The sequence below is a fragment of the Histoplasma capsulatum genome (genome assembly GCF_000150115.1).
Source record: "Histoplasma capsulatum G186AR genomic scaffold supercont2.4, whole genome shotgun sequence".
Taxonomy (NCBI): Eukaryota; Fungi; Ascomycota; class Eurotiomycetes; order Onygenales; family Ajellomycetaceae; genus Histoplasma; species Histoplasma capsulatum.
The window spans coordinates 1,079,742-1,094,653 of NW_025544804.1; the positions used below are offsets into that span (position 1 = coordinate 1,079,742).

Sequence of the window (14,912 nt, forward strand, 5' to 3'; positions counted from 1 at the left end):
TATGCATACTAGTACTATCTATTAGACGAATGTCGGCATGGCTGCGGGCACAGCCGGGACTGGTGAATGGATAGGTAACCAAAGGGCATGAGCTCAACCGAAGGTCAGCGTATTTCATACTTATCTTGCTGTCTTTAATCAAGTGAGGTCGTGTACACATTTGGTGGTTTAAAGGGGGGGATTGATACGGTCGAAGCTATAGAACCAGATGCTAGGGGTCGTTGGACCCACAAATACCAGCCTCAAGTTCGCGAGTAAACTCGTTTGATTTAAAATATACATCGACCAAGAGCTCTAGTGCAAAGTCTGAGCTATTATTTATCCGTATGTTCGACTCGGACACACGAAAGCGAATCATGACCCTTATCACCGGAATGATGACTGGCAGCTCTCTGTGCGACAGTAGGGACAATTCGCTTAGCTGGTTTGCTGAAGGAGGGAGAACATGGTATCCTTTAACCAGGGTACGAAGGGCTCACGAGGAGGCTTCGTTAGAAAGCGCTCCTTTGCGGTAGTCGGATGATCCATGGTACGTGAAAAGTTGTGAGAGAGTATTTTTATCCCTTTCCTCTTTTACCATGTGTTTGCGTCGTCTGTCTTCTTCCTGTCTCGGGGCCTTTGATAAGTAACAGAGCCATTGATGCTTTCGTCGAGGGATTGACGGTTACAAAGAACAAACGAACATCCTGCGATGAAGATTGAAGACTCGGGCCTGTTTGGTGTCCTATAGTTGATAGTTAGTATGGTATTTCCAGTTAGAATGAATGTTAGGTGGAATCTCACCAGGAGACCCGCAGCGGTAGTTAGGAACCATTACAATTGTACCCGGATGTATTTCTGGCGGCCACCTGGGCATGTTATGTCGCGATTTTTACCCGAGTGGGTGTATCCAAGAAGATGCTGCGTTGTACCAATGGGGGATGATATGACCTATATATGTCCACTTCAGGAGGATGTGAATGCGAACTCGCAATCTAGGTACCGTTGGGCAGTAGTAGGTCATCGTGATTGGGACTTTTGCGGACATAGATCACGGGTCGCCAAACTATTGGGAACAAAGTTTAAAAGAGATATAATATAATATAATAGGTACAATGGCCCCAGATTTACTCACTCCGCTATGGGAGGAGTGTATGATACGGGGTGTCAGGGCACGAGGGAAGTTGGGGGACAAAATGGCGTGGGAGTAGGGCGAAGGATGAAAACCGTTGAATCTGCTCATATTGCGCTCCATGATATAACATTTTTATAACATCAACAAAGTAAAAATAAAACTCAAACACTCTACGTTTATCAGTTCTCAAGGCACTGAGGAATCAGGAGTTAATAATATTTGAAACATGAATATGGCCGGAACAATAGAGCGTAATAGACACCCTAACATGCGGCGAATATATCTCCCGAGAGAAGGAATGGCTGCTTGCAGCGGCTTTTGACACGCGACGAACGTAGGCGGGTAAGACGTTTGCCCTCGCGCAAACCCACCCAAGTCAAGCTTGATGAATACGTTTGTGGCTCGCCCAGCGATTGTTGGTCAATGAGCGGAGACAAATGGGGTAGAGTAGGAGATGTGAACTGTGTTCCAGTGGCCGCGTCCTAGTGAGGACTTGACAGCCGTAGAACCCTGCAAGAGGTTACCTCAGCCACAACTGGCAAGATCAGATTGCAGATTAATAAGAGTATGGGGAATTGCGTAGAGATGTCCGGCCGGATACGGGCTGCGAAATGTCAGTCCTAAGGACATAAACAAAGTTCGCAAACAAAATATCCGGAGTTTCTCGAAGTTCAACCGCCACTGTATTCAACGCTATCAGAAAGGTCTGCATCTACCTGAAGCCCAAGATCGCGATCTTCTAAAAATTTTTTGCCAAGTAGCTTTTCAGGAAGATAGACCTGGGCGACTTTTCCATCAACATAGTTCGGATTATACTTGTATTCCTTCCCATAACCCATATCTTTCATTAACCTTGTCGGAGCATTGCGTAAATGTATGGGGATGGGCAGACCAGCCATTCCGGGTTCCTCTAAAACTGCTAACGCGTTGCTAAGGCCTCGATATGTTCTTGTGCTTTTCTTAGATAAGGCCAAAGCAACGGTAGCATGAGCAAGATTGATACGAGCTTCAGGCATGCCGATTTTTTCTACGGCGATATACGCAGAGGTAGCAAGTGACAGCATTGAATTGTCCGCTAGTCCAATATCCTCGGATGCAACCACGATTAGGCGTCGAGCGATGTACAGTGGATCTTCGCCAGATTGAATCATCCGTGCAAGATAATAGAGAGAGGCATCAGGGTCGTTGCCCCGAATGGACTTATGAAACGCGGATATAGTGTCATAATGTTGGTCACCGGCGCGATCGTAGACGAGGGTCCTGGTTAATGACTTTTTAAGATCCTCCCGAGTCATTCCTTCACGTCGCGATAGGTCCATTGCAAGTTCTAATAAGTTGAGGGATGTCCGAGCATCCCCATCAGCGAACGCAGCAAGATACTTGATCAACTCGTCGTCCACTAGAGGCGAGGGAGAATAATTTGGGCCTTCAACTTTCAGTGCGCGATTAAGTATCGAAACGATATCCTCGTCTGTGAGCTTCGCGAGAGTAAACGTCCGGCATCGTGACAAGAGAGCGTTTTGGACCTTGAAGGAAGGATTCTCAGTGGTAGCACCAATCAAAGTTATTTGGCCGCTCTCAACGGGGCCGAGGAACACATCCTGCTGTGATTTAGAAAATCGGTGGATCTCATCACAAAAAATGATTGTTTTCCTCCCAGACAAACTTAGCTCATTTTTCGCCTCAGAAAATAGCTTTTTACATTCCGCGACTCCGGAGTTGGTGCTGTTAATTTCCACAAATCTACTACCGACCATCTTTGCAATGACGCGCGCAATAGTCGTCTTTCCTGTTCCAGCACCACCCCAGAGTATCATGCTTGGTACCCGGTCCTGTTCAATAAGCCCGCGAAGTACTCCTGACGGTCCGACAAGCTCTTGTCCGTAGACGTCGTCTAATGATCGTGGGCGCATACGCTCTGCCAACGGAGCCGCATTTTCGAGGGCATTAGATGTCCGGCTCCGCTTCACCACGAGGCTGCTGTCCTCCTCCGAAAAATTCGGCTTAGCATTTCCGAGCCCGTTCAGAGCTTGTTCGGGGGCCCAATGGTCCGTGAACGATCGTTTCCCTTTGAGACTTTGGGTTGGTATGGAAGATGTTACCGGGCTGTCTATTTTCGATACAGTCTCAGGAGGAGCAGCCTTTCTAGCGGAGTTCTGGAAAAATGATGATACATGAATGGGCGTCTGAGGCCCTTGGGAGGTGCCATCGGTTTGGCTTGAGTCTAAGTCCACGAAGCTTTGGCAGCCAGAGTCCAGGTGGGCGTTGATCTTGTTTTGTTTCACCGACTTGTCGCAAATTGGACATATGACCATAATTGGTATTTCCTCGCGGTCCTGCTGGGCTAATTGGCAGTTAGACCAGATGGTTGTGACTTTCAAAGCCCTTCATCGAAAGCTCGCGATATAAGAACGTTGACGTGAAGGATGGATGACTAAACCTCAGGAATATTTTAAATCCGATCTTTCCCGCCAAGTTGCGAGCTTCTGTCTAAAAAGGCGTGAACTGGTAATTGGACTCAATCCTCCCGTGGTTCATGATACTTTATGAATTACTATGTCCAGTAGCCGCCTGTTCTTGTAGGAGCCTGAAGGTGTTACGCACTGGCGCGCAATGCTCTCTGCATACACATACCGCACCTTACATTCACTCCCAAGCATAAGTCGTTCGCAGTTCCCTGCAATTGCTAGGACAGCGATGAGAGGGATGTCGTCAAGCGAACCACGACGAGACCCTTTTCGTCCAGCAAAGCGTGTTGCGGGGCAGAGACAAGATGTCTGGTATTATTAAGCTGATCCGCGGATTGTCTGTTTGGTATTTATCAATTTTACTTACACGCAATTTCAGGTCCATTGTCAATGAAGCTGCGGCTGCGTCACCAGTTCAACCCATTGTAAATATGGGCCAAGGGTTTTTGTACGTATGCATGCGGGTGCACTGGGAATTTTTGTAATTTGAATTGGACACTTATGGAGGCTCCAAAAACCCACGTTCTAGTGGTTATAATCCCCCCAAGTTTGTCATCGATGCAGCAAAGGATGCCCTAGATAGGGTCGAGTGCAACCAATATGCGCCCACAAAGGTTTTTACTCCATTCACTAGCCCTGAATTTTATGTGGTTTAATTGTCTAAATTAGTCGGCAAACAGGGTTCTCCCCGGCTCAGGAAAGCTATTGCTGCCGCGTACTCGCCATTTTTTGGTCGAGAACTCAACCCTGATACAGAAGTGGCAATCACTACAGGTGCCAATGAGGGTTAGATCCCACAAATTCCTGTCTGATAATGGAAGAGGAAAAGAAAGCTAATAAGTGGCTTTGTAGGCATGTTGAGTGCCTTCATGGGATTTATTGAAGAAGGAGATGAAGTCATTATTTTTGAGCCGTTCTTCGATCAGTGCGTCTCCCCCTCCCTCTGCCACTCTCGATAACTAACTCTTCGATAGATATATAAGCAATATTGAGATGCCGGGAGGAACAATAAGATTTGTTCCTTTACATCCCCCCAAAGATGGTGCGTCGAGGACTTCTTCGGCTGCGGAATGGACAATAGATTTCGACGAGCTTGAGAGAACCATCAACTCCAAAACGAGAATGATTGTATGTTTACGATATTGACCCTTGCATCTCCAGATATTGTCCGTTTCTATCCGTTTCGTACCTGACTCTTTTAACTAGGTTCTTAACACACCGTATGTTAATTTATTTCAGTGGCTCTTCTTTGACGACCGTTGTTAATATTATGTACAGCCATAACCCAATCGGTAAAGTCTTTTCGCGGGTGGAGCTTGAAAAAGTAGCTGCGCTTTGTGTTAAGCACAACATTATAATACTCTCTGATGAGGTTTATGATCGTCTTTACTACGTCCCATTTACGCGCATAGCTACCTTGTCTCCCGAGGTTGCCGCGCTCACGCTGACGGTCGGGTCAGCGGGAAAGAATTTCTACGCAACCGGCTGGAGAGTTGGTTACCTTATTGGCCCCGAGCATCTTATAAAGTATGTTGCAGCAGCACATACTAGAATTTGTTACAGCAGCGTCGCACCGTTGCAAGCAGCTGCAGCAGTTGGTTTCGAGAAAGCAGACGAAGTTGGATTCTGGGACCAGAGCAGAGCAGAAATGAGAGCAAAAATGGACAAGTTCTGCGAAGTGTTTGATGAGCTCGGTATTCCTGTGAGTTCCGAATTCCTCCGTTGTGGTACACCTCGCTATACAAAACCTTCAGCTCTCCTGGTGCTAATACTCCCCCCGAAAAGTATTCTGATCCAGAGGGGGGATATTTTGTCCTTGCAAACATGGCTACCGTCAAGTTTCCGGAAGATTACCTTTTTCCTCCACATGTTGCAAACCGTCCCCGCGATTTTAAACTGTCCTGGTTCCTTATTCAAGAGGTCGGTGTTGCCGCTATCCCGCCGACAGAGTTCTATACGGACGCGAATGCCCATATCGCTGAGGATTATCTGCGATTTGCCGTGTGCAAAAATGATGACGTTCTGGAGACTGCAAAAGAGCGCTTGCGTGGGCTTAAGAAGTACATCGTCCGTTCATAATTTTCGGATGCAAATACTTTCGGGATCGGAAGGCTAAATAAAAACCTTAATTTTTTGAAAACTTAATCTACATCGGTTTGCGTATTTACCGAGTTGCTAAAAGATTTTTTTTAGGTTATAGAATGTTTTTTTCTGAGCTATGTCACCCTTCATAGAATTTCATGGGCATATCTAACCACATTGCGTGTAATTATTTAATTTTCTACTCAAAAATCCCGGCCCCTGTAGTTAGTTTTTCTTCCCTTTGGAGCTCTGGCTGGAATTACTTGAAAACGCCTCAAAAAACGAACAAAAGCGGAGCTCGCGCTGGCCGCTAAGCTCCTTTGAGTTTGGTATCCTCGAGAACTTCAGAGGGAGAAAAAAGCATGAAGGCGACGGACGACAGGCCAGTTACACTGAAATCAACCGAAGAGCTACTGGTCCCGAATATCGATTTGGTTATTTCCATGCGCGACTTGGTGGGCCAAATCGATCCTCCTTCTTACCTGCGAAGTATTTCCTTTTCATCGCCGTCCACCCCTGCATCAACGCATGAGATCATGGGTGACCAACATAATATTTCCCAGATTCTGGCAGCCTTAGGTATTTCTAGCACCGTCCTCGTCGGAGTGACAGTCCCATTCTCGTCTGTTTGCTTACCCTTTTCTTACCGCTGGTGCCAGCTGCCCACCAATCTACGAGCGTCGCTGGACATACATCCTCGCCTCAACAAGGGCACATGCCTCTAAATGCATTCTCCGGAAGTTACCATCCCTCAGCGGCATCTGCAAATATCGCCAATTACTCTTTGCCTCCTCCCGACAGTACCGGGAGTTTAGATATCAGCGGTATCAAGCCTGTCAATACCGGCTCAGTGAGTATTGCGGACGCAATTGCCAAGGCGCGAGGAATTGCTGCAGAGAAAGGTATATTACACGATCAGAATAGAGGTATGGTATTGCGTATATACATATTCTTTGGTTTTATAATTAGCATTTCCCCTGTTCTTGTGGAGCCGTTTTGCACATTTGCTGATCAGGGGACCCTCTCAGGGTCTCCTCGGGGAATAGATTCAAGACGAGACCCACGATCGTACCATCGTTCGCAATCTCCACAAAGAAGTCCTTCACGAATTACACGCGATATTTTCCGTGATAATTATAACCCATATCGCGATGAGCGTCGTACTGATAGACGCGCTGGTCCGAATGAGCGTGGTTATACGCGGGATCGTTCTTTCTCGCCTCGTCCAGCTGGGCGGGCACAGGAACCATACTCTCCCCAATCATCACCGAGACAGTACTGGGGGACGGATGACCGGCCTCCTCCCCAAGGTCGTAGACCGGGCAGTATGGACGATAATGTTGAAACCATAAGCGTTGAGTCTAGTTTGGTTGGCTTGATCATCGGTCGCCAAGGGGAGAGTTTGCGACGAATTGAATCAGATACTGGAACGAGGATACAGTTTCTGGATAATGCCGATCCCAGCAGTTCAGTGAGACTTTGCAAGATTACAGGAAGCAGGGTTGCGAGAGGAGATGTGAAAGCGGAAATTACGCGCATTATCAGCGAGAGCAGCGCGTCCCGATCAGGCACTCGGACAGACCGCCCGGGCCATATGCCACCCAAAGCTACCAGTCAGTCTGCCCAGGACGATGAAGATGCCGTGCGGATTATGGTTCCTGACCGGACGGTCGGGCTTATTATTGGCCGTGGAGGCGAGACTATCAGAGACCTCCAAGAGCGAAGCGGATGTCATGTGAACATCGTAAATGAGAATAAAAGCATCAACGGGCTTCGACCGGTCAATCTGATAGGGTCTCCTGATGCTACGGAGAGAGCAAAAAATCTGATTCTCGAAATTGTCGAGAGTGACACTCGACAGCTTGCGAACCCAACGCAGCGCGAACCACGCGCAGCATATGGAGGAGATCAGCCTGGAGGTGGACCTGGCGGGGAGAAAATCAACGATATGATGTTTATTCCACCAGATGCGGTTGGGATGATTATTGGAAAAGGTACAATTACAACCTCAATTCCTCCTTCAATTAAGGGGCTTCCGTTCAGTGTTAATAAATACATGCAGGTGGAGATACAATTAAAGAAATGCAGGCCGTTACTGGTTGTAGAATCAACATTCAGTCACCGGTAGGCCGTGATGCTGATCGGGAAGTAACTTTGGTTGGGAGCAGGGGTGCGATCGAGGAGGCAAAGAGGATGATCATGGAGAAGATCGACAGCGCAGTGAGTAGCGAAAATTTTACCCATCCCGAATCGCATGATTTTATTCAGTGGTATTAACTTTCCCAACCCAGGAATACAAAGCTCGTTCTCAACAACCTCAGCGACGAGATGACTCGTATGGTGACCGATATGCAAGACCGCAGCAGCGCCAGGGCCAGCAGTACTACCAGGACTACCAGGATCAGAACAGAACAGCCGCACAGCCCCTCACTCAGCAACATCCCCCTCAGCCTGGTGCGGAGGAGGACCCCTATGCTCAATGGGGAGGTTACCAGAACTATATTGCATGGTGGTATGCGGCCATGCAACAGCAGGCACAGCAGCAACAGACGGGACAAGCTCCACCCGGCCAGTCTGAACCTCCTGGCCCTCCTGGGGTCCCATAAACTTATAGCCAAGCTCCTGGTGTTACAAGTGGGTAAACTGTGTCCAAACATTTTTACCCTCCGTTTTGATTCCCTTAATCCCACCCCCTAGAGCATCAGGCACCAGAAGTGCCTCCACGAATGTGCGAAACAGGCGTGGAACATGCTGTCGAGTTCTAATGTTCTAGAACGTCAACATTCCTGTCCCTTTCCTCTACTTTTCCTTCAATTCCACTTTGTTGAGTTTTGCTTTTGCTGTTTCCTCTTATCACATTGCTTTCCTATGTGTCACAAAGAAAATGCGGATTTTCAACGGATATCTCAACTTGGCGGATATGGATTTAATAATATAAGTTCTTATGGCTACTGGAGTTATTTAATCCTTCGAATTTTGTTTTTTTGTTTTTTTGTTTTTTTTTCATTCCCCCACTTTTTTTGGCATTTATTCCCTATCTCGTCTTGTTGTGCAGTGGTACTGTTGATGGGGAATGACAGTTTGTTTACGATTGATCATTATTACCGATGTAATACAACAAAGTAGTTATATTGTTGGTCGATACTTACCTTCCCCCGGTTCTCTTCCTTGGTCCCATTCCTTTGTGAGTTTTTTAGCCATATTGGATTGAACAGATTATCTCATGTCTTTTATATTGCCACATACTATACATTGACTCTGTAACTATGTAGGCCATGGTTTGCTGGGTTAAATATGATGACATCATCCGATGCGTTTAACTAAGTTAAGTTAGAACCAAGTTCTTGACGGAGCCGCGTGTTTATGTAACCGCCCTTGGCATTTGATTCATTGGACGCTGTGAATTTCCTGAAACGTTTCAAAAAACAGCAAACAACAACAACAACAACAACACATCCACAATCGGTGGATATGAATAGCCATTGAACGGTTACTCGCCAGGCCACTGACAAAGGATCAGGTATCCTTCCAGAACCTAGAATTATCCTGAAACGCCAGATCTATGCCATGGGAAATCCCAGGTCCTCCACGGCTTATTGTGTTGCTGCTGTACGCGCTGGGAGGGTTTCAGGGTATACAATCGGGCACCAGCTTTGGCGCCTGGCTATGACCTGGATACCGAAGCCCTAAGGTCAGATCCCCAGCTTATGGCCTGTCTGGTGGGTCTTTTGCGCCCGTCCTTCGATGGGCGCCAACAGGTCCCTGGTTATTTTTGCAGAACTGGCCACTGGCAGTCCGCGCATGCTTGAGAGTGCTCAATTCTTCAGACACTTGGAATGTGTTTCAAAACGATAAGGTGGCTGCTGATTTGCTTGCGGGTTGCCTACAGCTAAATAAAGAATGCTTGTCACCACAGAGCTTGCTTTCTTCCCCTTGACAGAGGCTCGACGGGGAGTTCCGTTGATCTTCGGCATGTAACGGTGCTGCCGCTGTGCTGCAGAACAGTTCTCGTTTGGCTGTTTTCCGAAATATATTGTTCGTTGACTACCCCCTTGTGCTGGCATTCACAGTAGATTTTTAACAATCCTTTCTGTTCCTTCTCATTGTCTTTGTGGTTTTGCTGTTTTTCTCCCCTCAATGGATTTCTTTTGTTTTCTTATTTTTGGCTGGCCCATTCAATAGACTTGAATAAACACCAACTTCGGGAACAATCTTTGGATATAGTTCTATTGCGTTCTATTCTCCTTTCACTTCTTGTGTATCAATCACCCTTCTATTCCCCCCATTATTGGTATCCTGATTCTCTTAATTTTTATTTTAATATTTTCGTTCTGCTATACCCTTAAAATCTTATATCTCTTAAACGGCAAAGTACCTCCAACTGCTTCTCTTCAGTACGGCCTACTTCTCAATTAATATACCAAGCGCTGGTCGTATCCAATCCTTGACTCCTTTTTAAACCAGTCTACCATGAAATTCTCTCGATTCATTCCGCGGTCACGGACCCCAGGTCTACCTGCGTACGGCGAGCAAGATCCTAACACATTCGAAAATGGCTACCGGCCGTCACCGCCCCCAGGCGCTATCACCCCTTATCTCGGACTGCGATCTCGTTTATCACAAATTTGGTTCAATCGATGGACCATACTACTGCTGCTCATTCTCGCTCGAGTACTTGTAGCCATCGGCTCTCTAGATGGAAACCTGGTCTCCGCAAAGAGAGAGGCTTTGTCCGCTTGCTCAAGTGTAGAATCCGTGGGTAGCACCATGGCCTCGATGCCTCATTATATGGCTCAGGGAGTCAATGAGTTGACCGCGACAGGGGTGGAGAAGGCTATCAATGGGCTTATGTCGATGCTCGAACTTACTGTCACCGGTGTTGAAGAGATATTCGTTTTTTTCGTCAACGTTATGACCCAGACATACCTTTGTCTTATCACGCTGGTTGTGGCTGGAATGATGAATGCTGCCATTGACGTCCTGAAAAAGGCAACTGAGTTCCTTGATGATATCACCGGCAAGCTCGGAAATGCCATTGGCGATGGCATCAGCGTCTTCGAGCATGCAATTAACGGTTTTGGCGATGTTATCAATATGTTTGGCACCAAACTCCCCAAACTCAACCTTGATGGTCCAATCAAGGAACTAGAAAATCTCTCATTACCGGACGGTTTGACGGACGATCTCAATAAGCTGAAAGAAAAAATCCCGAACTTTGAGGATGTCAACAATTTTACAAACAATGCTCTCCGCATGCCCTTCGAACTTGTGAAAAAGCTCATCAGAGATGAAATCGACGATTACAAATTTGATCGATCTGTATTCCCGGTGCCAGCGAAGGAGCAACTCCAATTTTGCAATGAGGAGGGTGGCATCCATTCTTTCTTCAACAAATTGGCGTCGCTTACAATCACTGCTAAGAAAATCTTCATTGGCGTGTTAGTTGTCAGCGCGATATTGGTCTGTATCCCAATGGCGTACCGTGAAATGCGAGCCTGGCGTGGTATGAAAGAGCGATCTTCCTTGGTTCGAAGAGATGCTCACGACCCCATGGATGTTGTATACATCGTTTCAAGACCTTTCGCCTCAACGGCTGGCCTAAAAGCCGCAACTTGGTTCAGTGGACACCGTAGGCAGGTGCTTGCGCGATGGGTCGTTGCCTACGTCACATCTCCACCAGCGCTTTTCCTACTCTCCCTGGGTGTTGCTGGACTGTTCTCATGTGCTTGTCAAGCCATGCTCCTGGCAGCTGTGAAAAAGGAGGTCCCTAGTCTCACAGAACAGGTCGGCCAGTTTACTGAGAAGGTCGTTTTCGCTCTCAACAACGCCTCCGAACAATGGGCAGTCGGCACCAACCGTGTCATCGACGATACGAATGATGATATCAACCAAAAGGTCTTTGGTTGGGTTAACCAAACGACAGGGTCAGTCAACAACACCCTCAACGTCTTTGTCGACGAAACCAGCAACGTCCTCAATCGAACCTTTGGTGGCACGATCCTCTACGAACCAATCAAGGACGTCCTACATTGCCTCATCGGCCTGAAAATCGAAGGGGTCCAAAAGGCCCTGACTTGGGTGTCTGTACATGCCAAGGTGGACTTCCCAAACTTGGCCAACGACACATTTTCCCTACGTACCCTCGAAAAGCTCTCCAAAGACAACGACTCAAATGCAGACAGCTTTCTCATGAACCCGGGCGATAAGACCACTGACAAGATCAGCGAAGTAGTCCAGCGTGTCACAGACTCTGTAGAATCTGGTATTCGAACTGAAGCCATCATCTCGGCTGTTATCATCTCCATCTGGTTTGCCGTGCTCCTGATGGCTATCGTTCGAGCTCTGACGCTCTGGTACGGTGCTGACAAGAACCGTGGCGACGGAAGTGGTGATTCTGAATTTCCCCACCCCGAAACGTTATCCAGAGACGCGGCGGGTTTCAGTGATATTCCTCTTGCAACTCCAACTCATGTCAGTCCGGGAATGGCAGACACTTCGGTACCGGTATACACCACAAGACCTCCCCTACAAGCCTTCAATGGGGATTATGATGCGGAAGATTATTATCAGGAGCAGAAGCTGGGATTTGCTGGCCAGCGGGAGTTGAGAAGGGACGTCGAAGGCCATGCACGGAAGAGCAGCTATGGAGAGGTTGAATATACGAGTGATGTTAAGAGATAAGTCATCTCTGCATTTTAACTTTTTTTTTCTCACTGTGGTTTTTCTTTTCTTTTCTGTCCCTTTATTTTGAAATATACTTCTTTTTCAAGTGTGTTTGTTACCATGCATTGCCGGTATTGGCGTCCTTCTCCTTGTATGGCATTATTCTACTCTCAATGATTCTCCTTCCTTTGACTCCATCCAATCCGCATCCCGGGTTAAAATACCCACGATGTTTTTCTCCTGGCTGCTCTCTTTATATTTTGTGAGCGGTGGGTGGCATTCTCTAGAGAAATCTTTTTCTTTCCTCCTTTCACGCACACCCATACTGGTTTTATATCATTTGAGCTCCACCAATGCTGTTGTTGGAGTACACTGTACATTTACATCGGGAGTCTGGGGGCTACCTACTCACTCCCCGCCCTTCCAAATGTTTTTCAGCCTGTTTTTATTACGTCTCTTCTTCCTACTCGTACATAACATCCTTTCTTCCCCTCATGATCAGCATTGATGTTGCTATGTTTATTTTCAGGCCTGCTCTGTATCAAGTTATTCTTAGGGCCCACATAGAATATGGAAATATAATGACAAAAATTAAAATTATGTTATTCATTGAATACGATAATTGAAAAGGAAGAGAAGAAAAAGAAAAGAAAAAGAAAAAATAGATAAATTAAAAAAAAAAAAAATACGAATATGAATAAGTGAACTAATAGAGTAATAGAGTATTCATTCGTAGGCGATATGGTTGGCTCTCTAAAACCGTAGACTCTTCAGTCCACCGAATCACCGCGTTCTAACGGACCCTCATTGCCTTCAACAGTCCGGGAGTGTGCGCGAGATGACCCCGCACTCTGCACTGAACCTGTTGGAGTTGCGGAAGGAGATAGAAGAAACCTCTTTTCATTCTCCCTTCGTGGCGCCAGTTTCGGGTCCGATGGAGTCTGTCGATTCGAGGATCCAGAATGTACTGACATTGCACCTTCCGACGAAAGACCGTCGGGAATATAATTGTGCCCGGAGCGAAACAAGCTTGAGACTTTCGAATCGTATTCGAACCGCCGAATCTCCGCTTCGCTATCATTGATACGTCTCAGCGGCGGCAATGAGCCTAGTGGATATGAGTGGGCATCGGTACCAAAAGGAGTGCGATATCCATTCTCGCTGCCTGCGATTGGCGGTATCGGACTCGGGAAACTTGAAGCCGGTGGCAGTTTAGACGAAACAGGATATGGTAATGATGGCGCCGTCGCTATTTGCCATAATCGGGGAGATAGCCGTGCAATAAGTGATTTTAACGCTGGGACTGCCGCCGCCCAGATTGCGCAGTTTGTTTCTATGTTCGAAAATGTGTATTCGATATCGTATGCCCGCTCCAGGGTGGGTAAGTCAAAATTGCCAGATACTAGTATTAACCGTATTATTGCAAAAATCGTCACCCTAATGGAAGAAAAGGAGACGAGGTAGATGTTAGTTGGTTTGATTCAGGAACTGCAAGGCGCAGGTGGTTTTTCAGGGGCCCGGGATGGAAGCTTGACAAGACGAAAGATTTCCAAGGAAGTTGGGTAAGAGCACGTACACAACTCCTATACTCAGTACACCCACAACCATAAATTTTTGCCTCCTTGGCATGTTTATCCCCCAAACGATGGCGGAAGGAATGGTCAGAAGCCAGCAATCAAGGGCTATTGACAGCAGTGCCATTGAGATAAAAAATGCCTTCCCTTTAATGCATCCCCCCCCTCTGATCAGCTTTCCATTTTTCATCCCATTTTCATCCGCCCCAGCAGCTTCCTGAGCTTTGCGATCCAATTCCTCGGAATCCCAAGCATATTGTAGGGGCGTGCATTGGAAAAGGTCGGCAAAGAAGATAGCGATCCCGACACAGAAGTTGATGACGAACAAAATGCGAAGTGACTGTATGACGAACTTACGAAGACCGTGCAGACGGAGGATGAACGTAATGATAGATGCCCTCACGAAGGTGAGGATGGGAAAATAAAGAAGCTGATTTGCAAGGTTGTATTGTTCGCCCAAGACACTCAATCTGAAGCTGTCCGGCGGAAAATATGTTGGCGGAAACCCTTGGGAGGCATACTTTGTATCTATACCAGGAGTTAGCGAGATGATAGATCCTACCTCGGGGCATGTAAACTTTTGGAAGCGCGAAGTAGTGAAGGAACTGCAAACCCATCACTTACATCCCCAACTGGTCACACACATCCCTATAGATATAATCTAGGTTTCCTTTCATGAGAAATGCCAAAAGACAGATTTTTCTGGATGAAAGTGTCTTCCATACCATTGCAATTACCACGAATACATCATCTATTCGCATATCATATGTTTGTTAGAAATATGCGGATGGATAGCTAAATAAGGCTGCTTATGTGCTCACCCCAGCCCCAATTCTTCGACAAAAACCTAGAGAAAATACGCAACGAGACCAGGACAAGACTTATAGCTGGGAAGATTATAATTATCACCAATGCTTGGACGTGTCTTCCTGGCGCCATGCCCTTCTAGTCGGCAGCTTGTCAAGCCACGAGGAACCCAATCTGGGCCTCATATGTAACGGCCTCGAAGCC

General features: G+C 46.9%; 4 protein-coding genes across 4 annotated transcripts; 2 read left to right on the forward strand and 2 right to left on the reverse strand.

The window, feature by feature from the left end:
- Nucleotides 1–1,785: 1,785 nt before the first annotated feature.
- HCBG_03457 (DNA replication ATPase) lies at nt 1,786–3,429 on the reverse strand (the record flags this gene model as incomplete). The annotated part of the gene is made up of 1 exon (XM_045430506.1): nt 1,786–3,429. One exon carries the CDS (start codon nt 3,427–3,429, stop codon nt 1,786–1,788), a length of 1,644 nt encoding a protein of 547 aa, XP_045288649.1.
- Nucleotides 3,430–3,655: 226 nt separating this feature from the next.
- Nucleotides 3,656–5,869, forward strand: HCBG_03458 (aminotransferase class I and II; the record flags this gene model as incomplete). Its single annotated transcript, XM_045430507.1, has 9 exons — nt 3,656–3,894; nt 3,962–4,030; nt 4,112–4,196; nt 4,263–4,368; nt 4,435–4,507; nt 4,557–4,710; nt 4,789–4,802; nt 4,861–5,284; nt 5,368–5,869. 9 exons carry the CDS (start codon nt 3,728–3,730, stop codon nt 5,659–5,661), a joined length of 1,386 nt encoding a protein of 461 aa, XP_045288650.1.
- A 157-nt stretch (nt 5,870–6,026) lies between these two features.
- HCBG_03459 (KH domain-containing protein) lies at nt 6,027–8,270 on the forward strand (the record flags this gene model as incomplete). The annotated part of the gene is made up of 4 exons (XM_045430508.1): nt 6,027–6,243; nt 6,693–7,658; nt 7,727–7,884; nt 7,956–8,270. The coding sequence occupies 4 exons, from the start codon at nt 6,027–6,029 to the stop codon at nt 8,268–8,270; spliced, it is 1,656 nt and encodes a 551-aa protein (XP_045288651.1).
- Nucleotides 8,271–13,052: 4,782 nt separating this feature from the next.
- HCBG_03460 (uncharacterized protein) lies at nt 13,053–14,883 on the reverse strand (the record flags this gene model as incomplete). Its single annotated transcript, XM_045430509.1, has 5 exons — nt 13,053–13,764; nt 13,904–14,429; nt 14,526–14,562; nt 14,627–14,652; nt 14,723–14,883. 5 exons carry the CDS (start codon nt 14,838–14,840, stop codon nt 13,098–13,100), a joined length of 1,374 nt encoding a protein of 457 aa, XP_045288652.1.
- Between the last annotated feature and the right edge of the window lie 29 nt (nt 14,884–14,912).